The 24,847-nt window shown below is 35.7% G+C and overlaps 4 protein-coding genes across 4 annotated transcripts; 2 read left to right on the top strand and 2 right to left on the bottom strand.

The window, feature by feature from the left end:
- Positions 1-4,424: 4,424 nt before the first annotated feature.
- On the bottom strand, positions 4,425-5,171 carry LOC124371981 (piggyBac transposable element-derived protein 4-like). The gene has a single exon (XM_046830348.1). The coding sequence runs from the start codon at positions 5,169-5,171 to the stop codon at positions 4,425-4,427; it is 747 nt and encodes a 248-aa protein (XP_046686304.1).
- Positions 5,172-5,683: 512 nt separating this feature from the next.
- On the top strand, positions 5,684-6,115 carry LOC124371980. Its single transcript, XM_046830347.1, has one exon. The coding sequence runs from the start codon at positions 5,684-5,686 to the stop codon at positions 6,113-6,115; it is 432 nt and encodes a 143-aa protein (XP_046686303.1).
- Positions 6,116-16,379: 10,264 nt separating this feature from the next.
- On the bottom strand, positions 16,380-17,369 carry LOC124371979 (piggyBac transposable element-derived protein 4-like). The gene has a single exon (XM_046830346.1). The coding sequence runs from the start codon at positions 17,367-17,369 to the stop codon at positions 16,380-16,382; it is 990 nt and encodes a 329-aa protein (XP_046686302.1).
- A 5,588-nt stretch (positions 17,370-22,957) lies between these two features.
- LOC124371977 lies at positions 22,958-23,389 on the top strand. The gene has a single exon (XM_046830345.1). It carries the CDS (start codon positions 22,958-22,960, stop codon positions 23,387-23,389), a length of 432 nt encoding a protein of 143 aa, XP_046686301.1.
- Positions 23,390-24,847: the final 1,458 nt, after the last annotated feature.

The raw sequence follows: 24,847 nt of genomic DNA, 5'->3' as shown, positions 1-24,847 counted from the left end.
ATGGAAGCAGAGCGTGTTTTCTTGGCCTGCACCGACTACGCTCCTGTTCCTGCAGGCCTGTTTGAATCACTCTCAACGCAGGTTCGCCGCCTAACAAAAGATTGAGTCCACTGTAGACTATTGTTTAGCATTCACTGCCATCAAGTCAGGTCTAGACCAGATTCCAAGCGCGTTGTGCCTGCCGCTGGATTACAATATAAATTTATTTTTTATTCCCTATCCATTTACAATTCTAAAATAAAATTGTATTTATTAAATTTTTATTTTTATTTAAAGTATACCATGTAATTGGTATAATTTTATTTTAAACAAACCAGATGATATTTAATAGTAAAACATAATTTAGTAACACATTTTACTGAATATTCATTCAGAGCTTACTAATTAAGAAATATATTATATCGACTTGGATGTCTGATTGATAATTTTATTCTGAATATTCTGGAATATTAATATCTACAATCCAAGTCGATATATATATATATATATATATTATGTTTATATATATATACACATATATATATATATATATATATATATATATATATATATATCATAGTTTCTCGGAAAAAAAGTACAGAACTTAAAAAAATTAGCATTCATAGAAGAGAACCTTCCATAAAAATGGCCATTCCTTCTTTTTGAACTCAGTAAAGCGCTATTGTCTGCTATTTGTATGAATAGGATGTAGGGGGATCTCCGAGTGAAGACTGATTAGGACCTCGTTCCCCTTGCTACACTCAAATCTGTCAACACCAGGAGATCAGGGTATTCCACTAGTCCATTACTCAGCTTAAAGATAAATATAATATAAAAAATGAAACGTTGATGTTGGAGAGGTTGTAGAAAGAAAAGCTGTTCCAATTGTGGTATCGGCGTTTCCAAGTAAGCAGAAAAAATCACGCTGCCATATTCCAGCATGGTGCGCACAAATGATTTTTACAAGACATGCAAGAATTAGATCTAAAGCCTCGTGATAACCTACTAATAAAGCCAACAGAGAATATGCATTGGACGTAGTACTAGCCATATGGTCATCAGGATTTCAGAACAAGAGTACTGGTCATAACACTCCAAGATGCAATGGTAATACATGTTTTTTTTTAATCATAACTATGTTTCCCGCGGCTTTGCACGCTTGTCGTAAGCTTTGCCCGTGCATGAGCACTTCTAGTTCAGGTGAACTATATTACCAACGATGATGCAGAGTTTGCCTTGTTGCCACTAACAAGAAAAACTCTCAAAAGTGTACGTTTATAGCCATTGTACACGTACATTTACTTTATTGTAAATTGGTCTAACACTCAAGCTTTAAGTTCAATCAGAAACCTATTTTAAAGACAATTATACATAATAACTTAGGGCCTTCAAACAGTGTTTGGCTATTTAATACGTAACTGTCTTGTAATTACAGTTTATTATGTGCAGGCGCTTCGAATACTTTTACCTTTTGCAGCGCCAACTAGTGGCGAGTTATATCAATGGGCATAGCATATAAACCTTCTCTGTGGAAAAAATATATACTATATATGCAAAAAAATTCGTTATAATGATCATTCAAATAGTTTACGATTCATTAAAGACACACAGATAAAGTTACAGTTAGCTTAGACTGATATCAAAGTTTTATGTTATTAAAGGATTTAAAGTATAAATTACTGATAAGGCTGTACTTTACAGGGTCTGACCATGAATCGTATCAGGTGGATATGTCGGAATTATTTTGTGTTTGCTTTAAAAATCGCCCTTATCGTCCATCAACACGAGATGAATATTCAAATTGATGTCCCTATTAGTTTTCTATCGTAATGAGTATGTTTTCCCTTTACATTATATTTTCATAATTTATCTCAAGACATACAGGTATATCTATGCACATTGGTTTTAAGAGAACACATTAGTTGTGATAAAATGTGAGCTTGGATTCCAGAACAGGTTTGTTGATAACGTTCAGGTGATAAAAATCTCATTGCTAACTCGTAAAACAGAGTAATTTGTAATTAATCCAGGTCAATGGTTGTTATAAAATCTTATGAATGATTTGAGAACGTTTTTAAAAATAAATAAGTAATTTCTATGACTATTCTCGTAATAAAATGACATTTATGTCATTAATATACTTCGAATAAGTATTACTTTGAATGGCAGTAGGATTTTATTTTTGTAAATGACAAAAATGCAGTACAATTTAGTACATGAAAAATACGAATAAATAAAATAAAATACAAAATAAAAAGGTGTAGCCAATAAAAATATTATTATGGTCCTTAAGCTGTAACTAGCATTCATTTAAGGCTTATCTTAGCTCTTTACTTCTATTCAATCTCAAATCACCTATATTTGTAATTTTGATCGGGAAGTATTTGCTACACTTATAAAAACAAAATCATATTACAATAACAATACAAAAGTAATAAATTTAATACAAATATTGATTTAAACTTTTCATTTTTAAATAAATTACGTATGAACGTTTTGTACTGTAAAATTTATGTTTGAAAATATATATTTTATTTAATATGTGATATAGTATGGTCAGCCAACGTGAATTCTGTTGTTCTGCAGGGACATTATGGAACAAATTGTTTAAAGTACTTACCTGTTTTCCATAGATAAATGTAGATAAAATTTATAAACAGGTTTGTCTCTGGGATCCAATCTAAAACCACCATATACATCTTTAATTTTTAAATTGTTTTTACTATTTTGAATGTATTACACATTATTTTTGTTAGGTACATTATTTTATGCATGAGAGCAGAAGTAGTATGTGTTCTTTAGGTTATAGTAACAATTAAGAATTGCAAGTATTAACTAGTTTTTATAATAACTATAAACACTAATTTTGAAATTGAGTATTGATCACCTCAAACATAAAATGTCTCTGCCGTTTGTGACGCATCAAGTCTTGTTCAGTAGACTGCAGAAGGCGATAACTTGCAGGAGAATGCGTTTATATTACTTGAGTGACACTCCATGCTACTGATTATCCGTTTACATGGTTACCCTTTGACATTTACCCGATAATAATGCTGTTTGGTAAATCCATTAAACGCTTTACTACTAGTTAAATTAGATACTAGACATTATTCAGTTTTGTGGGTCTGACATGTGTTCCTTAAACACGAAGGCATTATTATAATAAAAAATGTGTGTTATTGGAGTGTCTCGTTTCTTATTAATTAAACTGAAGCATATGTTTAAATTGTAAGCATTAAAAATAAATAGTTATATATATAGTGGGAAAAATTTGTAATGTTGTCCTTATTAACCCTCCAACTGGCGGTCAATTTTTCCTGTAGTGGCGGCATGTTTTCGAGCCTCGTGCAAGGGTTTTTTAAAAAATTTATTAAAAATATAAATTAAAAGTAATATATATATAGAAGTATATATTTTTGTGTTCAGAATTAAACATAGAATAATATTAGAATTTAAATTTGGCCTTAAAAAAAATCTTTACTAAATTTTTTTTCCATGAAATTCAAAATTTACATTTTTTTTTTTTGGGGGGACCATACTTAGCAAACCAAGTTATAGTAAGAAAACTATAAAAGTGAGATTACCATTTTGTGTAAAATTTATTCTAGTTTCAGAAACACATAAGCATTATACAAATTTATGAAACTATAATAACATTATATAACAAAAAGCAGCGATGCGCATAAATTGTGAAAATCGGGTGGATATGTAAGAGTTTGCTAATAAAAGTTTTTACTAATACAGTTTTACCTCAATACATGTTATATTGCATATTTTATTACTCAGAATGAAGTAATCTATACAGCAGTAGTAAAATAAATTCCATAACTTTTTTTTTGAAGAGTCGAAAAAAAGTTTCATTTTGTCATTACTCAAAACTTTTGCGAAAAATGTTCAAACAGCAAAGTATAAAATGTGTTTCAAAGCTTGTATTATATCCAAATTTATAAATCTATGGTTTGCATCTGATGGGATATTTTATGTAGTTTTAGAAAACCATAAACTATGTCCAAATAAATGGAATAATACCAAATGTATAAAATAAAATATAATAACGCGTACCAATCAGAAAAAATTCAAATTTACAATAAAATACACAGTTTTACAAAATATGTTAATATTTATTTAAATCACTTAAAATTTATGAATTAAGTTGAATTGAACATAAGAAAAACAATATAACAAAATTTAACTTACTTATTTTTAGTCCGAGTCGCTTGAACAGCTTGGTGCGCGCTTCTTTTTCCTGCCGCAGTATTTGGGACGCCAGTAATGTTTCAGTAGTAGCTCACACGCATTGTGGACCCCAATATTACATCCAGGGTACCAACGGTTTGGATCTCTTCCCACATACGCCGCAGACCCTCAACAGATTTGACGGTAGGTGCTCCGCTTGATGTGAAGGACCATCACCTCCAAGGTCAGGAATATGAATGGGCTCAGGCTCAGAGGCAGAAGTCAGGCTTTGTATCACCTCCAGGATAAAGTTTTTTCCTGTCCATGGGTGCATCAGGAATGCACTGATGTGCGTACACAACATATGCATTCGACACACACATGTCTAGGAGGTTGAAAAATAACTTTTTCCAGTAGCGGCGAGTAATTCGAGTACATGACCAGTGGTAGAGGGATTTGTCCTTACAATCAACTCCACCCATCAGCTGGTTGTACTTATCTATAAGAACAGGTTTGATGGCCTCCAAACCACTTTTACGACTGCGGATAACCCTGTCCTCTGCATGGTACGCAGTCGAAATCAGGTAGACCGGCTTTCTTGTAGGTTTCTGCTTGTAACCAACAAGAAGAACCGGGCCTCGCCTGAAGTACACAGACTTTTGCGGACCAAGCACAGTTCTCAGCACAGATTTTGACAGGTCCTTTGAGTTCTTGTTCACAGTCCCTGTCAAAAAAGTGTTGTTATCCAACAGTAGCTGCGCTAGGGGCAACTTCGTGTAGAAGTTGTCGGTAAAGACATGGTAGCCTTTATAAATACATCCTCCCTGTTCTAACAGATTCATAACAACCTTCTGTGTGAAAGGAGCATGTTCCTCTGCCAGATGGTCTTTCCCAGAATACATGTCAATATGTATGACATACATGGTTTTGGAGTCAACAAGCTCGAACTTCTTCACTCCAAACCTCGCATGTCGTTTGTTCGGCATGTACTGGATGTATGCACACCGATTCTTCATGCCTATCATACTTTCATCTATACTCAGGTCCTGGTGTGGCACGTAATGTCGCTTGAAAGCATTATTCACTGCATCCAAGAAAGGCCGGATCTTTACCTAAGGGTCGTAGCCAGGCTGACCTTTGGGCACAGTTTTCTTGGATGTCAGATGAAACATTGCATGCAACGCCTGGAACCTGCGGCAAGTCATGGTCTGACTTACCCAAAGAATATACTGTATTGGATTGGTAGACCAATAATCAGATATAGACTTGCGTCGTGTAAGCCCCATGTACAATAACAAAGCCAAGAACTTTTTCATTTCTACTATTGTTACATTATGCCAAAAATGAATGCGTGAATGTTGCTTTAGTTTACCAGACCTCTGCATTTGTTCACGCTTATTTTTGGCATAAGTGTTTGTCTCCCTGGTGATGACATTTATTTGTCCTTCCGACACAAACAGATTGAAGTAATCAATCGGTTTGTGACCGACAGGACAATCTCTAGGGCCTGGCTGTCTGACACTGAATAATGACACATATAATCCCGGTATTGGCCAAAGTCATGGAAAGTGTCATGAAAATTCAGCTATTGAAATACTTTGAAGAAAACAACCTGTTCATGGTGGGGCAGCATGGTTTTAGGAGATGCCACTCCACTACTACGGCAATATTATCACTAGTTGAACAAATAACCAAGGCATTTGAGGAGGGTGAATCAATGGCGCTTACACTCTGCGATCTCAGCAGGGTGTTCGACTGCGTATCACACCAACTACTGCCTCCAGAAGTTGTCTCACTATGGAATAGGTTCTACGGTCCACAAGACATTAGCATCGTATCTGCTAAACAGGAAACAGGCCGTCTTTCTGGATGGTGCGCAGTCGGGGATCTTGCTGGTCAAGCACGGAGTGCCTCAGGTTTCTGTTCTGGGGCCCTTACTCTTCCTCATACTGGTCAATGACCTGGAACTCGAGGGTCGCTCTCTCCTATTCGCAGATGACTCAACCTTAACAACAAGAGGGAAAGATTTAAACAGAGTGAGGCAGGATGCAATAATGTTACTGGACAGGGCAAAACAATGGTTTGAAGTCAACCATTTGCAGTAAAACCCAGACAAAACCCAGCACCTGATATGCACACTCAAGAGAGACATAGGCTCCTAAACCAATGATAACGTAAAATTGCTGGGTTTTTATCTGGACCGAAGAATGACGTGGACGGCACATGTTTCTCAGGTCTGTGTCAAACTCTCCAGAGTGCTCTGCCTCCTCAGGAAATTAAGGAACCAGGTAACGGAACCCTATTTACAAACAGCATATCATGCACTCTTCCAAAGCCACATTATCTATGGACTGATACTATGGGGTCATTCTGGAGCCTGTGAAGACGTGCTGAAGGTGCAAAAGAAAGCTGTAAGAATTATAACCTCTTCAGGATACTTGGAGCACTGCCGGACAATTTTTCATCCGCCTGAATATCCTTACAGTCTACAGCCAGTACGTCTACAACTCCATCTTGCAGGTACGGGAGCAGTCTTTCAGTATTCCCTCCAGAAGCGACATCCACGGCTATGACACTCGCAGAGCCCGGGACTTATACATCGCACGATGCCGACTCTCCGGTACACTAAGGAGTTTCCCTAGGTATGGTCAAAAGCTGTTTAACTTGCTACCGATAAGTGTGAGACATCTTAAGCATACCAAGTTCAAGACAGCCTTGCATGAAGAGCTCATAAGGAGGCCGCTTTATTCCTTAAAGGAGCTGGAAGAAAAGCCACTGTTTGGGTGACCCACCGCCACAAATGTAAATATGTAAATATTGTAAATTTTATAAACTATTTGACATGAACATTTTTACTTTTGACGCAGTCTATACGGGAAATCCGTCCATTGACGAAGAATACAAGTATCAAGTAAGTATCAAGTAATGAGGTCACATCCAGAGGCTGTTCCTCATACACCCTTATCCATGTCGATGGCCTATGTTCTGGCTGAGGATTTGCAGAAGGCTGCGTGTCATCATCATGCTGTGCAGGTCCAGGATGGCTTGTAGACGGCTCCTCCCCATTGACCGGTCCTGAAGGTTGTGAAAGTGTTGGAGTTTGTGAAGGTCTTGAAGGTTTTGAAGAGCGGAGAGGAGCTCTCGAGTCATCTGAATCAAAGTCACTCCCAGGCTCAAAAAAGTCCTCACTACCAGACGAGAAATCAAGTAATGATGAGTCTTCTGATATATTGCCTATATCTGATTCATCGCTAAACTCACTATCTGAGACCTCCTGAAGTAATTCTCTCAAATCACTTGAGTTTTGAGCACGATCCATTGTGCCCAAAATCCAATCCAAAATCCAATAGCCTACAGTAGCCTACAAAATTCACTATTTTTATCACCAATATTCAAGAAAAAATTAATTTCTTATTACTGAAATACTAAATGAATTTCTTATTAGTCTGGCCAAGACTAAATTTGGATTCCACAACTACATGTATTACTAAAATAACAGTATATACGCTACTAACAATGACCCTGGAATGGTCCAAACAGTTATCATACATAACTAAATAAATTACGGTAAATATATATTTGGTTGTGAAAACTATCTATTTACTAAGACTAAAAATATTGTTATTTCAGGACTAAAAGAGTGCCTAAAATAACGTTTATTGAGTGAAAAACAATAACAAACTACGTGAAATGAATTTTAGCAAAGTCATTTTGCAATAGCCTACACAGATTCGATAATTCATCAAACGTATTTCAGTAAAAAGAAATTTATTTATTCTAAAATACATTTATTTGCACTACTGCAATATTTAAAAATTCACCACACACTAAACACAACACTAAAACACAAATAAACCTACTAAAACTTACAAATAAACACGACTCGTTACATCAACAACACCCAGCCGGCGTCGACAACATGGCGGTCACAATGAATTGCATCATCTTCTTTTACGTTCCAAACTACGAACTTGGTACGTTGCAACTACAATACAAAGAGGAATAAAACTATAGTATTCCTTAGGCTTTTTTTCCCCGAATCCAATGGTGCATGAATCGAATCGATACGTTGCCGTAATATACTGTAATGAGTGATTATGCAAGGGAAATGTTTGTTTATCAAAATTTTGATGAACAACAATCCGCTAAGGGTTATGTTTATCAAACTTTTGATAAACAACAGTTGGAGGGTTAATGTATTATTATTACATTACGTATCACGGTATAAAACATATGGCGATACCATCACAAGTCGTTACAAATTACTATAAAGAAGCAATAAAGAGCAAGGGGTGATGGAATATCACATCGAACATAAATTTTATACTGGCGTATATTTTATCAATACACCCTTACCTAAAATAAACCGTACGTCAATCAATGATGTCATGTAAAATGAACTCTTAAAAACCAATATTACAAATTCTTATATGTGATACACACATATATGTGTTATCATATATATATTGTTATTAACTATAAATATAATTAACTTTATAATTTTTAATAACTCAATATGTTTTACCCACTCTCGATGTATTATTTCAAAGTAGTTTGGTGTCCACGTAACGTACATATACTCCTCTTCAATGCGTTTTTTGTTTCAAATTATGCAAGTCATTTCTTTTATTGCATAGGCATTTCATAGTATTGATACAATCCATCATTCTCTGCGTAAGCATTTTAGGAGTACACCACACAACGTGTCATGTAACAGGTTAGTTTACATGCAGAATTTCAAATCCATAGCTCATTTAAACTTGATATATCCTGCTGATAGACTGATAATTTCACAAACAGAAATGTTTAGATCTCCCCGTCAGACAACAGCGAAATTGTGGCAGTTTAATGACTATTAGAGACGCTCAGCCAAATCCTGTGGATGTATATGCAACTGTATAGAACTCATTCTTGACTATGTAGAAATGATTTTTCATACTAAATATAAAGTTTATTAAAGCTGCTTTTCATGAGATACACTCAGGATACTATAAGCAATACTTATCAATACAGGTAAACTCAGTTTGTTAATAATAAAAATGTAAAAAAATTCTTGTGTTCGCTAAAGCTCAGTTAAAGTGCATGGAAAATTATGACCCATCGTTAAAATCAATGCACCTTTGTAGAAATGAAGCTTCTCGTAACATTTAAAATCTTTAATTCGGGTCGTTTTCGATGTATCTTGCGGCCTGAGAGAAATACAAAAATGGAATTTTTCTAGCCTCTCGAGATTTAAGGCACTTCAAACATAAAAATCATTAAACGTTAAATGTTTTCTTACAATTGATTAAGTAAAAGTCGCAACTATACAATAATTTTATTTTTATACCCGAGGCCATTTAACATCAAAGATGCCATCGCCAGGTGTGAAACAACAATTTTAACTGCTGTAGATGGAGCTTATATTGGTCACTGTTAAATTACATTAAAAACATAAAACCAATATTTAATACATTTTATTGTTTTGTGAGGCCTTTCGATATCCAAGATATCTATCTTGGATATCGAAAGGCCTCACAAAACAACAAAATGTATTAAATATTGGTTTTATGTTTTTAATGTAATTTAACAATTTTAACGGTATGAATATTTAAAATTTCAAATTAATTAGCAGCTGAGTAAACCCTAATACAAGATTTATTTAATTTAAAGTAAAATAAAATAAATATTAATATATTTATAAAAGTGTTGATCAATTAGAATTTTGTTATATTTAAAGGAAAGGTGAATTATGAACTGGTCCAAAATCATTGTTTAATATTTTATCTTTTGTTTCGTTATGTATAATGTTTCATAAGCGTCAAGTTCTTCTTCCTTATGTACTTTGTTTTAATAATGTGAAATTTTTTAAAGTGTGATTTGTTTCTAATGCATGTTTGCCAATAGCTGATTTTTGAGGTTGTCCGTATTTATAACATCTTTCGTGTTCTTTAAATCTTTTTTTAATAGTTCGTTTTGTCTGGCCAATGTAAATCTTATTACAATCTTCATAGTTAATTTTTTAAACTCCACTTTTATTTTCATTTCAAATTTTATCTTTTGTATTTCCAATTATGTTCATGTCAACATTTTTTCTGAATACTTTTTTACTTTCTCTATTAATTAACCTTAACTCATGGATTGCCAATTTCGTTTTTCTTATTGTTTGCCTTTTAAAGTTGCTCTTGATGTTTTTAATAAATTATTTTTTTGTTTTTTTTTTTTTATAAACTGTAATTAATGTTGTTGAGTATCCATTGAAAACTGCTATACTTTTTATATTTCTTAGTTCATTCGTATACAGCTCGCTTTTTAAAGGTGTTGTAAGTAATCTATTAATCATGGTGTGGAAAGCAGCTCTTTTTTGAGAGGGTGGATGGTTCGAATCGTGTGGTATGTATCTGTTGGTGCAAATGGTTTTTCTGTAAATGTCATATTCTTTGTCACCATTATTACTTTTTACTAATACGTCTAGAAATGGCAATGATGAATTTGTTTCAATGTCATAAGTAAATTTAATAGTTGTAAAAATGAATTTAATTGGTTAATAAGATTTGGAAGATCGTGGTTTTTATTAGATATAGCGAAAATATCATCAACATAACGTAACCACACTCTGGCTAAATACGTCATAATTTGTTTTGCGTTTAATTCAAAATTTGGTAGGAAAATATTTGCAATGAAACGTGATAATGGGTTCTCTATTGCTGTTCCTTTAATTTGTTCATAACACTGATTTTCGAATTGAAAATTAGTTTGAGACATTCATAAATCAGTTCATATTATGCATTCCTTAATTTCATCTTGTGTTAAATCGATTGATATTTACCATTCCTTGATAATATTTAACGTGTATTCATAGGGACATTGGGATACAAAGACGTAATATCAAATGAAACTAAATATTCTTCACTGGTAATTATAGTAGATTTTGTCGTCTCGATAAACTGATTTCTGAAATTTAAACTTGGAGGTTGTGGAAGATTTTTTTTTATTTTTGAAATAACCATTTGGATAATAAGTATATCGGAGAATTTATTTATGATACTATTAGTCTCATTTTGTTCCTTGACTCATGAATTGCGGTAAGCAATATAAACGTGGTAAACATGGACTACAATAGAAATATTAATATTATTCAAATTGTTGTTTCACACCTGATGATGAAATCTTTGATTTTGAAAGACCACGTGTATAAAAATAAAATTATTACATAATTGTGACTTTTCTTTCATAAATTATTAGAAAATAGTGTATTCCAATAAGAAGAGCTCCTCCTTCAATGAAATGGCGACCAGTTAAATGTTTTATTTCAGTTAAATTATATGTAAAAAATTAATATGTTAAAATGATTTAAAACTATCTAAAATATTTGGAATTAAAAGCTGTTACATTAGTTTCACGGTGAACTTGTATACGTAAAAGATATTGTTTACTTTAACAACTAAAGTTTAGCATTGGAGACCATAAATTGTGTAATTACTCAAACTGCTTTATGACAGAGGCTTGAAATTAAACGTTTTAATGTCCTTAAAAACATTAATAACAAAGTTCATATTGGGAAATGTCAAAATAACTTTCGTTTAAATTGTTTTGCTTTACGTTCTACGTTGGTCGACAAAGGCCAATAAGCCTCTTTGAATTGGAAGAACTCCTTTGTCATTTCCAGTTTCGATCTTCTCTTACTAGACTGAGATCCCAGGCCCCCCTGACCTTACTTATTTTCTAACTCCCAAAATTATGAGAAATATGTGGGGTAATGTTTGCTTAAGCTCCTATGCATACCCGCTAGCTTCATTAGCCGGCCTGTTTACAGTTAGCAGGTAAGAAAGGTACATAAAAATAAAGCTTACTTTACTTAAATTCTAACAGCTGGTTTTTGGATATGTTTTACAAAATATTTAAGAAATCATATTCCAATATTGCCAGACAAGTCTTGTGGACGGTAACTCCCGCCAGACGCTTTAAATTTGCATAAATAATTACTGCATCTTACTTATATTCTAACTTCCAATTTTGATATATAATATTCATGTGGCTATTTTAATACCTTTTGTAGGCAGCCAGACCAACCCCATGGGCCAATCATCCTCCCCCCCCAGACGCATTAAAGCTATCCTGTAATTGTAAGCGCGACAGCATTATCTATGCGCTTGAGTGCGAGTGAGATGTACTCTGTAGATTGCTTTCTCACTCTTAAACTCATGGACTATTTTGTGTATACGCATGCGCGTAGCATCTGTTTTCTGTGTGATCTCGCAGTCATTGTTAGATTGAATTGCTATGTTATTTTTTTGGTTTTGGTTTTGATGAGTTTCGATATAATTATATAATATTTTTATAAAAAATTTATTAATTACAGAATTATAAATTCGATGAAACCCAAATTACAAGAATTTGATCTCCTAACAAATTTGTTTTTTAAATGTCAATTGGGAAAAAGGAATGCATTTTGTAATGCTGAAATGCTGAAACGATAAGCTTTTTTAATTAATATTTGTAATACAATTTTTTCATAGCTATTAATTTTATCAAATTATATTTTATTTATTTTCTCTATAATAATAATATAAACATAATTATTATAATCATATTTTATTTTAGAGTATTTTTTATTTTTATTTCAATATTTTTTTATTATTTTAATATTCGGATTCAGCATCGTTAGAATTTTCGTCCTCATCATTATGCCAGTCGTTGAATTGTGTACTGAAGTCGGCTTTATCATCATCCTCATCGTTATCCATATCGTTACTTAATTCGTCTGTAAAAAAATAAATTCATTAAGATTTGAGCAGTTACGAATGTATAAAAATAATTTAAAATGAAAATATAATACCTTCTTCAGTTTGCAACGATTCACTGATAAAGCTCGGCAACTGATCTACATCAAACCAATGAAACTGATACTGATTGTCTTCCAATGTACACCCGCAATTCTTAGGAGTGACAATGCTGGGAAGTTTCATATGAGCGTTGTTCCAGACGCTAGCAATGTAATTTGCTCGACGAAATTGCTGCAGTAGTTTTGCCTTACACGGTGGTACATTACTTGCATCAAAACTTTTCATTTTTTACGATTAAATTCTTCATTGACGTCTGAAACCGTGTAGGTATTTATGAAAAGTTTAAGCCTGGCAGCATCCACATCTAATATTCCCGGAACATTGTATACATTACAGATGAATTTTTTTGTGATGTCAAATATTTTTGTTCTGCTTAGTTATCATAAAATAAGTCCAGCTCGCCAAATTTTAGAAACGCTTCTTGATATTCAACATTTTGTTTCAATATTGAAAGGTTTTTGTTTCCCTTTTTTAAAAAATGCAGGATTATAATCGCATCCAGTGGTAGCATGAAATCCTGGTAAGCTTCTACACAAAGTCTGTCCCAATTGGTCATATATCTTCCACATATCTCTAGTTATTTCCAGTGCCTGTCAATATCCAAACACGATAATTTTCATTTTTTAAATCATGCATTTTACCCAGCATTATAGCTGCAATATCAGTATCAGAGCATTTGATTACAATGTTTCCCTGCTCATCAATATTACAGACGTGGTAAAAAATTTTTATGTTTGCTTCTTTATGTTCAGGGCCATGACAGTTTTTATCAATATTAGACACAATTTTATTATTATGGACGATAATAGAATAGCATTCTTTACAATATAAATTAATTTGTTTGTTGCCATTGAACGATACCATCTCATCAGATGCCCAGTGTGAGGTAAAAAAGTCAACAAACGCTAGTTTAAACTTTTGAATTTTTCAATTCTTTTCCAAAGTCTGCAGGTCGTACTTGATCTGGACTATTATGGTAAAAATCTAGTTTTGTACACTCGTGCTGTAAAGATCTTTCGTAATTTTGTATTGAGGGTGAAAAATACTGGTCGCAAATAACGTCAAATCGCTTTGAATTCAATTGTGTTACCATTTGCAAAACGTTTTTGAAATATTTCCAAAAGTTTATGGGACATTTTTCATTGTGTGAAGTAAGAAAAAAACATCAATTACTAAAACATCTATCCACGATGGTTCTTGGTGTTCAATATCCTTTTCTATGCATTTCATCAAAACTGATGTTTGGGTTTTACAAATTGCACCATCAAAATGACACATTGATAAAGGCATTGGAGTTATAGGATACGATACAATTTTTTCAATATCGAATTTATGATCAATTGATACGTATCCCAAGCAAGCATGCAATTGATATCCTGATACGAACGCGAAAGCAGATGCTACGCGCATGCGTATGCGCAAAATGGTCCATGAGTTTAAGAGTGAGAAAGCAATCTACAGAGTACATCTCACATGCACTCAAGCGCACAGATAATGCTGTCGCGCTTTTACTTACAGGATAGCTTTAATGCGTCTGAGGGGATGATTGGCCCATAGGGTTGGTCTGGCTGCCTACAAAAGCTATTAAAATAGCCCCATGAATATTAATATAAAAATTTGAAGTTAGAATATAGGTAAGGTGCAGTAATTTGTTATTGTAATATTGTAATACGTATGAACGTTTTGTACTGTAAAATTTATGTTTGAAAATATATATTTTATTTAATATGTGATATAGTATGGTCAGCCAACGTGAATTCTGTTGTTCTGCAGGGACATTATGGAACAAATTGTTTAAAGTACTTACCTGTTTTCCATAGATAAATGTAGATAAAATTTATAAACAGGTTTGTCTCTGGGATCCAATCTAAAACCACCATATACATCTTTAATTTTTAAATTGTTTTTACTATTTTGAATGTATTACACATTATTTTTGTTAGGTACATTATTTTATGCATGAGAGCAGAAGTAGTATGTGTTCTTTAGGTTATAGTAACAATTAAGAATTGCAAGTATTAACTAGTTTTTATAATAACTATAAACACTAATTTTGAAATTGAGTATTGATCACCTCAAACAGAAAATGTCTCTGCCGTTTGTGAATCATCAAGTCTTGTTCAGTAGACTGCAGAAGGCGATAACTTGCAGGAGAATGCGTTATATTACTTGAGTGACACTCCATGCTACTGATTATCCGTTTACATGGTTACCCTTTGACATTTACCCGATAATAATGCTGTTTGGTAAATCCATTAACGCTTTACTACTAGTTAAATTAGATACTAGACATTATTCAGTTTTGTGGGTCTGACATGTGTTCCTTAAACACGAAGGCATTATTATAATAAAAAATGTGTGTTATTGGAGTGTCTCGTTTCTTATTAATTAAACTGAAGCATATGTTTAAATTGTAAGCATTAAAAATAAATAGTTATATATATAGTGGGAAAAATTTGTAATGTTGTCCCTTATTAACCCTCCAACTGGCGGTCAATTTTTCCTGTAGTGGCGGCATGTTTTCGAGCCTCGTGCAAGGGTTTTTTTTAAAAATTTATTAAAAATATAAATTAAAAGTAATATATATATATATAGAAGTATATATTTTTGTGTTCAGAATTAAACATAGAATAATATTAGAATTTAAATTTGGCCTTAAAAAAATCTTTACTAAATTTTTTTTTTCCATGAAATTCAAAATTTACATTTTTTTTTTTTTTTTGGGGGACCATACTTGGCAAACCAAGTTATAGTAAGAAAACTATAAAAGTGAGATTACCATTTTGTGTAAAATTTATTCTAGTTTCAGAAACACATAAGCATTATACAAATTTATGAAACTATAATAACATTATATAACAAAATGCAGCGATGCGCATAAATTGTGAAAATCGGGTGGATATGTAAGAGTTTGCTAATAAAAGTTTTACTAATACAGTTTTACCTCAATACATGTTATATTGCATATTTTATTACTCAGAATGAAGTAATCTATACAGCAGTAGTAAAATAAATTCCATAACTTTTTTTTTGAAGAGTCGAAAAAAGTTTCATTTTGTCATTACTCAAAACTTTTGCGAAAAATGTTTCAAACAGCAAAGTATAAAATGTGTTTCAAAGCTTGTATTATATCCAAATTTATAAATCTATGGTTTCAATCTGATGGGAAATTTTATGTAGTTTTAGAAAACCATAAACTATGTCCAAATAAATGGAATAATACCAAATGTATAAAATAAAATATAATAACGCGTACCACCAATCAGAAAAAATTCAAATTTACAATAAAATACACAGTTTTACAAAATATGTTAATATTTATTTAAATCACTTAAAATTTATGAATTAAGTTGAATTGAACATAAGAAAACAATATAACAAAATTTAACTTACTTATTTTTAGTCCGAGTCGCTTGAACAGCTTGGTGCGCGCTTCTTTTTCCTGCCGCAGTATTTGGGACGCCAGTAATGTTTCAGTAGTAGCTCACACGCATTGTGGACCCCAATATTACATCCAGGGTACCAACGGTTGGATCTCTTCCCACATACGCCGCAGACCCTCAACAGATTTGACGGTAGGTGCTCCGCTTGATGTGAAGGACCATCACCTCCAAGGTCAGGAATATGAATGGGCTCAGGCTCAGAGGCAGAAGTCAGGCTTTGTATCACCTCCAGGATAAAGTTTTTCCTGTCCATGGGTGCATCAGGAATGCACTGATGTGCGTACACAACATATGCATTCGACACACACATGTCTAGGAGGTTGAAAAATAACTTTTTCCAGTAGCGGCGAGTAATTCGAGTACATGACCAGTGGTAGAGGGATTTGTCCTTACAATCAACTCCACCCATCAGCTGGTTGTACTTATCTATAAGAACAGGTTTGATGGCCTCCAAACCACTTTTACGACTGCGGATAACCCTGTCCTCTGCATGGTACGCAGTCGAAATCAGGTAGACCGGCTTTCTTGTAGGTTTCTTCTGCTTGTAACCAACAAGAAGAACCGGGCCTCGCCTGAAGTACACAGACTTTTGCGGACCAAGCACAGTTCTCAGCACAGATTTTGACAGGTCCATTGAGTTCTTGTTCACAGTCCCTGTCAAAAAAGTGTTGTTATCCAACAGTAGCTGCGCTAGGGGCAACTTCGTGTAGAAGTTGTCGGTAAAGACATGGTAGCCTTTATAAAGACATCCTCCCTGTTCTAACAGATTCATAACAACCTTCTGTGTGAAAGGAGCATGTTCCTCTGCCAGATGGTCTTTCCCAGAATACATGTCAATATGTATGACATACATGGTTTTGGAGTCAACAAGCTCGAACTTCTTCACTCCAAACCTCGCATGTCGTTTGTTCGGCATGTACTGGATGTATGCACACCGATTCTTCATGCCTATCATACTTTCATCTATACTCAGGTCCTGGTGTGGCACGTAATGTCGCTTGAAAGCATTATTCACTGCATCCAAGAAAGGCCGGATCTTTACCTAAGGGTCGTAGCCAGGCTGACCTTTGGGCACAGTTTTCTTGGATGTCAGATGAAACATTGCATGCAACGCCTGGAACCTGCGGCAAGTCATGGTCTGACTTACCCAAAGAATATACTGTATTGGATTGGTAGACCAATAATCAGATATAGACTTGCGTCGTGTAAGCCCCATGTACAATAACAAAGCCAAGAACTTTTTCATTTCTACTATTGTTACATTATGCCAAAAATGAATGCGTGAATGTTGCTTTAGTTTACCAGACCTCTGCATTTGTTCACGCTTATTTTTGGCATAAGTGTTTGTCTCCCTGGTGATGACATTTATTTGTCCTTCCGACACAAAACAGATTGAAGTAATCAATCGGTTTGTGACCGACAGGACAATCTCTAGGGCCTGGCTGTCTGACACTGAATAATGACACATATAATCCCGGTATTGGCCAAAGTCATGGAAAGTGTCATGAAAATTCAGCTATTGAAATACTTTGAAGAAAACAACCTGTTCATGGTGGGGCAGCATGGTTTTAGGAGATGCCACTCCACTACTACGGCAATATTATCACTAGTTGAACAAATAACCAAGGCATTTGAGGAGGGTGAATCAATGGCGCTTACACTCTGCGATCTCAGCAGGGTGTTCGACTGCGTATCACACCAACTACTGCTCCAGAAGTTGTCTCACTATGGAATAGGTTCTACGGTCCACAAGACATTAGCATCGTATCTGCTAAACAGGAAACAGGCCGTCTTTCTGGATGGTGCGCAGTCGGGGATCTTGCTGGTCAAGCACGGAGTGCCTCAGGTTTCTGTTCTGGGGCCCTTACTCTTCCTCATACTGGTCAATGACCTGGAACTCGAGGGTCGCTCTCTCCTATTCGCAGATGACTCAACCTTAACAACAAGAGGGAAAGATTTAAACAGAGTGAGGCAGGATGCAATAATGTTACTGGACAGGGCAAAACAATGGTTTGAAGTCAACCATTTGCAGTTAAACCCAGACAAAACCCAGCACCTGATATTCACACTCAAGAGAGACATAGGCTCCTAAACCAATGATAACGTAAAATTGCTGGGTTTTTATCTGGACCGAAGAATGACGTGGACGGCACATGTTTCTCAGGTCTGTGTCAAACTCTCCAGAGTGCTCTGCCTCCTCAGGAAATTAAGGAACCAGGTAACGGAACCCTATTTACAAACAGCATATCATGCACTCTTCCAAAGCCACATTATCTATGGACTGATACTATGGGGTCATTCTGGAGCCTGTGAAGACGTGCTGAAGGTGCAAAGGAAAGCTGTAAGAATTATAACCTCTTCAGGATACTTGGAGCACTGCCGGACAATTTTCATCCGCCTGAATATCCTTACAGTCTACAGCCAGTACGTCTACAACTCCATCTTGCAGGTACGGGAGCAGTCTTTCAGTATTCCCTCCAGAAGCGACATCCACGGCTATGACACTCGCAGAGCCCGGGACTTATACATCGCACGATGCCGACTCTCCGGTACACTAAGGAGTTTCCCTAGGTATGGTCAAAAGCTGTTTAACTTGCTACCGATAAGTGTGAGACATCTTAAGCATACCAAGTTCAAGACAGCCTTGCATGAAGAGCTCATAAGGAGGCCGCTTTATTCCTTAAAGGAGCTGGAAGAAAAGCCACTGTTTGGGTGACCCACCGCCACAAATGTAAATATGTAAATATTGTAAATTTTATAACTATTTGACATGAACATTTTTACTTTTGACGCAGTCTATACGGGAAATCCGTCCATTGACGAAGAATACAAGTATCAAGTAAGTATCAAGTAATGAGGTCACATCCAGAGGCTGTTCCTCATACACCCTTATCCATGTCGATGGCCTATGTTCTGGCTGAGGATTTGCAGAAGGCTGCGTGTCATCATCATGCTGTGCAGGTCCAGGATGGCTTGTAGACGGCTCCTCCCCATTGACCGGTCCTGAAGGTTGTGAAGGTGTTGGAGTTTGTGAAGGTCTTGAAGGTTTTGAAGAGCGGAGAGGAGCTCTCGAGTCATCTGAATCAAAGTCACTCCCAGGTTAAACAAAGTCCTCACTACCAGACGAGAAATCAAGTAATGATGAGTCTTCTGATATATTGCCTATATCTGATTCATCGCTAAACTCACTATCTGAGACCTCCTGAAGTAATTCTCTCAAATCACTTGAGTTTTGAGCACGATCAATTGTGCCCAAAATCCAATCCAAAATCCAATAGCCTACAGTAGCCTACAAAATTCACTATTTTTATCACCAATATTCAAGAAAGAATTAATTTCTTATTACTGAAATACTAAATGAATTTCTTATTAGTCTGGCCAAGACTAAATTTGGATTCCACAACTACATGTATTACTAAAATAACAGTATATACGCGACTAACAATGACCCTGGAATGGTCCAAACAATTATCATACATAACTAAAGAAATTACGGTAAATATATATTTGGTTGTGAAAACTATCTATTTACTAAGACTAAAAATATTGTTATTTCAGGACTAAAAGAGTGCCTAAAATAACGTTTATTGAGTGAAAAACAATAACAAACTACGTGAAATGAATTTTGGCAAATTCATTTTGCAATAGCCTACTCAGATTCGATAATTCATCAAACATATTTCAGTAAAAAGAAATTTATTTATTCTAAAATATATTTATTTGCACTACTGCAATATTTAAAAATTCACCACACACTAAACACAACACTAAAACACAAATAAACCTACTAAAACTTACAAATAAACACGACTCGTTACATCAACAACACCCAGCCGGCGTCGACAACATGGCGGTCACAATGAATTGCATCATCTTCTTTTACGTTCCAAACTACGAACTTGGTACGTTGCAACTACAATACAAAGAGGAATAAAACTATAGTATTCCTTAGGGTTTTTTTCCCGAATCCAATGGTGCATGAATCGAATCGATACGTTGCCGGAATATACTGTAATGAGTGATTAAGCAAGGGAATGTTTCTTTATCAAAAATTTGATGAACAACAATCCACTAAGGGTTATGTTTATCAAAATTTTGATAAACAACAGTTGGAGGGAACCCTCCAACTGGCGGTCAATTTTTTCCTGTAGTGGCGGCATGCTTTCGAGCCTCGTGCAAGGGTTTTTTTAAAAATTTATTAAAAATATAAATTAAAAGTAATATATATAGAAGTATATATTTTTGTGTTCAGAATTAAACATAGAATAATATTAGAATTTAAATTTGGCCTTAAAAAAATGTTTACTACATTTTTTTTCCATGAAATTCAAAATTTACATTTTTTTTTATTTGGGGGGACCATACCTAGCAAACCAAGTTATAGTAAGAAAAACTATAAAAGTGAGATTACCATTTTGTGTAAAATTTATTCTAGTTTCAGAAACACATAAGCATTATACCAATCTATGAAACTATAATAACATTATATAACAAAAAAATGCAGCGATGCGCATAAATTGTGAAAATCGGGTGGATATGTAAGAGTTTGCTAATAAAAGTTTTACTAATACAGTTTTACCTCAATACATGTTATATTGCATATTTTATTACTCAGAATGAAGTAATCTATACAGCAGTAGTAAAATATAAATTCCATAACTTTTTTTTGAAGAGTCGAAAAAAAGTTTCATTTTGTCATTACTCAAAACTTTTGCGAAAAATGTTCAAACAGCAAAGTATAAAATGTGTTTCAAAGCTTGTATTGTATCCAAATTTATAAATCTATGGTTTCCATCTGATGGGAAATTTTATGTAGTTTTAGAAAACCATATACTGTGTCCAAATAAATGGAATAATACCAAATGTATAAAATAAAATATAATAACGCGTACCAATCAGAAAAAATTCAAATTTACAATAAAATACACAGTTTTACAAAATATGTTAATATTTATTTAAATCACTTAAAATTTATGAATTAAGTTGAATTGAACATAAGAAAACAATATAACAAAATTTAACTTACTTATTTTTAGTCCGAGTCGCTTGAACAGCTTGGTGCGCGCTTCTTTTTCCTGCCGCAGTATTTGGGACGCCAGTAATGTTTCAGTAGTAGCTCACACGCATTGTGGACCCCAATATTACATCCAGGGTACCAACGGTTGGATCTCTTCCCACATACGCCGCAGACCCTCAACAGATTTGACGGTAGGTGCTCCGCTTGATGTGAAGGACCATCACCTCCAAGGTCAGGAATATGAATGGGCTCAGGCTCAGAGGCAGAAGTCAGGCTTTGTATCACCTCCAGGATAAAGTTTTTCCTGTCCATGGGTGCATCAGGAATGCACTGATGTGCGTACACAACATATGCATTCGACACACACATGTCTAGGAGGTTGAAAAATAACTTTTTCCAGTAGCGGCGAGTAATTCGAGTACATGACCAGTGGTAGAGGGATTTGTCCTTACAATCAACTCCACCCATCAGCTGGTTGTACTTATCTATAATAACAGGTTTGATGGCCTCCAAAACCACTTTTACGACTGCGGATAACCCTGTCCTCTGCATGGTACGCAGTCGAAATCAGGTAGACCGGCTTTCTTGTAGGTTTCTGCTTGTAACCAACAAGAAGAACCGGGCCTCGCCTGACGTACACAGACTTTTGCGGACCAAGCACAGTTCTCAGCACAGATTTTGACAGGTCCTTTGAGTTCTTGTTCACAGTCCCTGTCAAAAAAGTGTTGTTATCCAACAGTCGCTGCGCTAGGGGCAACTTCGTGTAGAAGTTGTCGGTAAAGACATGGTAGCCTTTATAAAGACATCCTCCCTGTTCTAACAGATTCATAACAACCTTCTGTGTGAAAGGAGCATGTTCCTCTGCCAGATGGTCTTTCCCAGAATACATGTCAATATGTATGACATACATGGTTTTGGAGTCAACAAGCTCGAACTTCTTCACTCCAAACCTCGCATGTCGTTTGTTCGGCATGTACTGGATGTATGCACACCGATTCTTCATGCCTATCATACTTTCATCTATACTCAGGTCCTGGTGTGGCACGTAATGTCGCTTGAAAGCATTATTCACTGCATCCAAGAAAGGCCGGATCTTTACCTAAGGGTCGTAGCCAGGCTGACCTTTGGGCACAGTTTTCTTGGATGTCAGATGAAACATTGCATGCAACGCCTGGAACCTGCGGCAAGTCATGGTCTGACTTACCCAAAGAATATACTGTATTGCATTGGTAGACCAATAATCAGATATAGACTTGCGTCGTGTAAGCCCCATGTACAATAACAAAGCCAAGGATTTTTTTCATTTCTACTATTGTTACATTTATGCCAAAAATGAATGCGTGAATGTTGCTTTAGTTTACCAGACCTCTGCATTTGTTCACGCTTATTTTTGGCATAAGTGTTTGTCTCCCTGGTGATGACATTTATTTGTCCTTCCGACACAAACAGATTGAAGTAATCAATCGGTTTGTGACCGACAGGACAATCTCTAGGGCCTGGCTGTCTGACACTGAATAATGACACATATAATCCCGGTATTGGCCAAAGTCATGGAAAGTGTCATGAAAATTCAGCTATTGAAATACTTTGAAGAAAACAACCTGTTCATGGTGGGGCAGCATGGTTTTAGGAGATGCCACTCCACTACTACGGCAATATTATCACTAGTTGAACAAATAACCAAGGCATTTGAGGAGGGTGAATCAATGGCGCTTACACTCTGTGATCTCAGCAGGGTGTTCGACTGCGTATCACACCAACTACTGCTCCAGAAGTTGTCTCACTATGGAATAGGTTTCTACGGTCCACAAGACATTAGCATCGTATCTGCTAAACAGGAAACAGGCCGTCTTTCTGGATGGTGCGCAGTCGGGGATCTTGCTGGTCAAGCACGGAGTGCCTCAGGTTTCTGTTCTGGGGCCCTTACTCTTCCTCATACTGGTCAATGACCTGGAACTCGAGGGTCGCTCTCTCCTATTCGCAGATGACTCAACCTTAACAACAAGAGGGAAAAGATTTAAACAGAGTGAGGCAGGATGCAATAATGTTACTGGACAGGGCAAAACAATGGTTTGAAGTCAACCATTTGCAGTTAAACCCAGACAAAACCCAGCACCTGATATGCACACTCAAGAGAGACATAGGCTCCTAAACCAATGATAACGTAAAATTGCTGGGTTTTTATCTGGACCGAAGAATGACGTGGGACGGCACATGTTTCTCAGGTCTGTGTCAAACTCTCCAGAGTGCTCTGCCTCCTCAGGAAATTAAGGAAACCAGGTAACGGAACCCTATTTACAAACAGCATATCATGCACTCTTCCAAAGCCACATTATCTATGGACTGATACTATGGGGTCATTCTGGAGCCTGTGAAGACGTGCTGAAGGTGCAAAAGAAAGCTGTAAGAATTATAACCTCTTCAGGATACTTGGAGCACTGCCGGACAATTTTCATCCGCCTGAATATCCTTACAGTCTACAGCCAGTACGTCTACAACTCCATCTTGCAGGTACGGGAGCAGTCTTTCAGTATTCCCTCCAGAAGCGACATCCACGGCTATGACACTCGCAGAGCCCGGGACTTATACATCGCACGATGCCGACTCTCCGGTACACTAAGGAGTTTCCCTAGGTATGGTCAAAAGCTGTTTAACTTGCTACCGATAAGTGTGAGACATCTTAAGCATACCAAGTTCAAGACAGCCTTGCATGAAGAGCTCATAAGGAGGCCGCTTTATTCCTTAAAGGAGCTGGAAGAAAAGCCACTGTTTGGGTGACCCACCGCCACAAATGTAAATATGTAAATATTGTAAATTTTATAACTATTTGACATGAACATTTTTACTTTTGACGCAGTCTATACGGGAAATCCGTCCATTGACGAAGAATACAAGTATCAAGTAAGTATCAAGTAATGAGGTCACATCCAGAGGCTGTTCCTCATACACCCTTATCCATGTCGATGGCCTATGTTCTGGCTGAGGATTTGCAGAAGGCTGCGTGTCATCATCATGCTGTGCAGGTCCAGGATGGCTTGTAGACGGCTCCTCCCCATTGACCGGTCCTGAAGGTTGTGAAGGTGTTGGAGTTTGTGAAGGTCTTGAAGGTTTTGAAGAGCGGAGAGGAGCTCTCGAGTCATCTGAATCAAAGTCACTCCCAGGTTAAACAAAGTCCTCACTACCAGACGAGAAATCAAGTAATGATGAGTCTTCTGATATATTGCCTATATCTGATTCATCGCTAAACTCACTATCTGAGACCTCCTGAAGTAATTCTCTCAAATCACTTGAGTTTTGAGCACGATCAATTGTGCCCAAAATCCAATCCAAAATCCAATAGCCTACAGTAGCCTACAAAATTCACTATTTTTATCACCAATATTCAAGAAAGAATTAATTTCTTATTA

The sequence above is a fragment of the Homalodisca vitripennis genome, unplaced genomic scaffold (assembly GCF_021130785.1).
Source record: "Homalodisca vitripennis isolate AUS2020 unplaced genomic scaffold, UT_GWSS_2.1 ScUCBcl_2370;HRSCAF=7057, whole genome shotgun sequence".
Classification (NCBI taxonomy): Eukaryota; Metazoa; Arthropoda; class Insecta; order Hemiptera; family Cicadellidae; genus Homalodisca; species Homalodisca vitripennis.
This window is presented reverse-complemented; position numbering and strand designations above follow the sequence as displayed.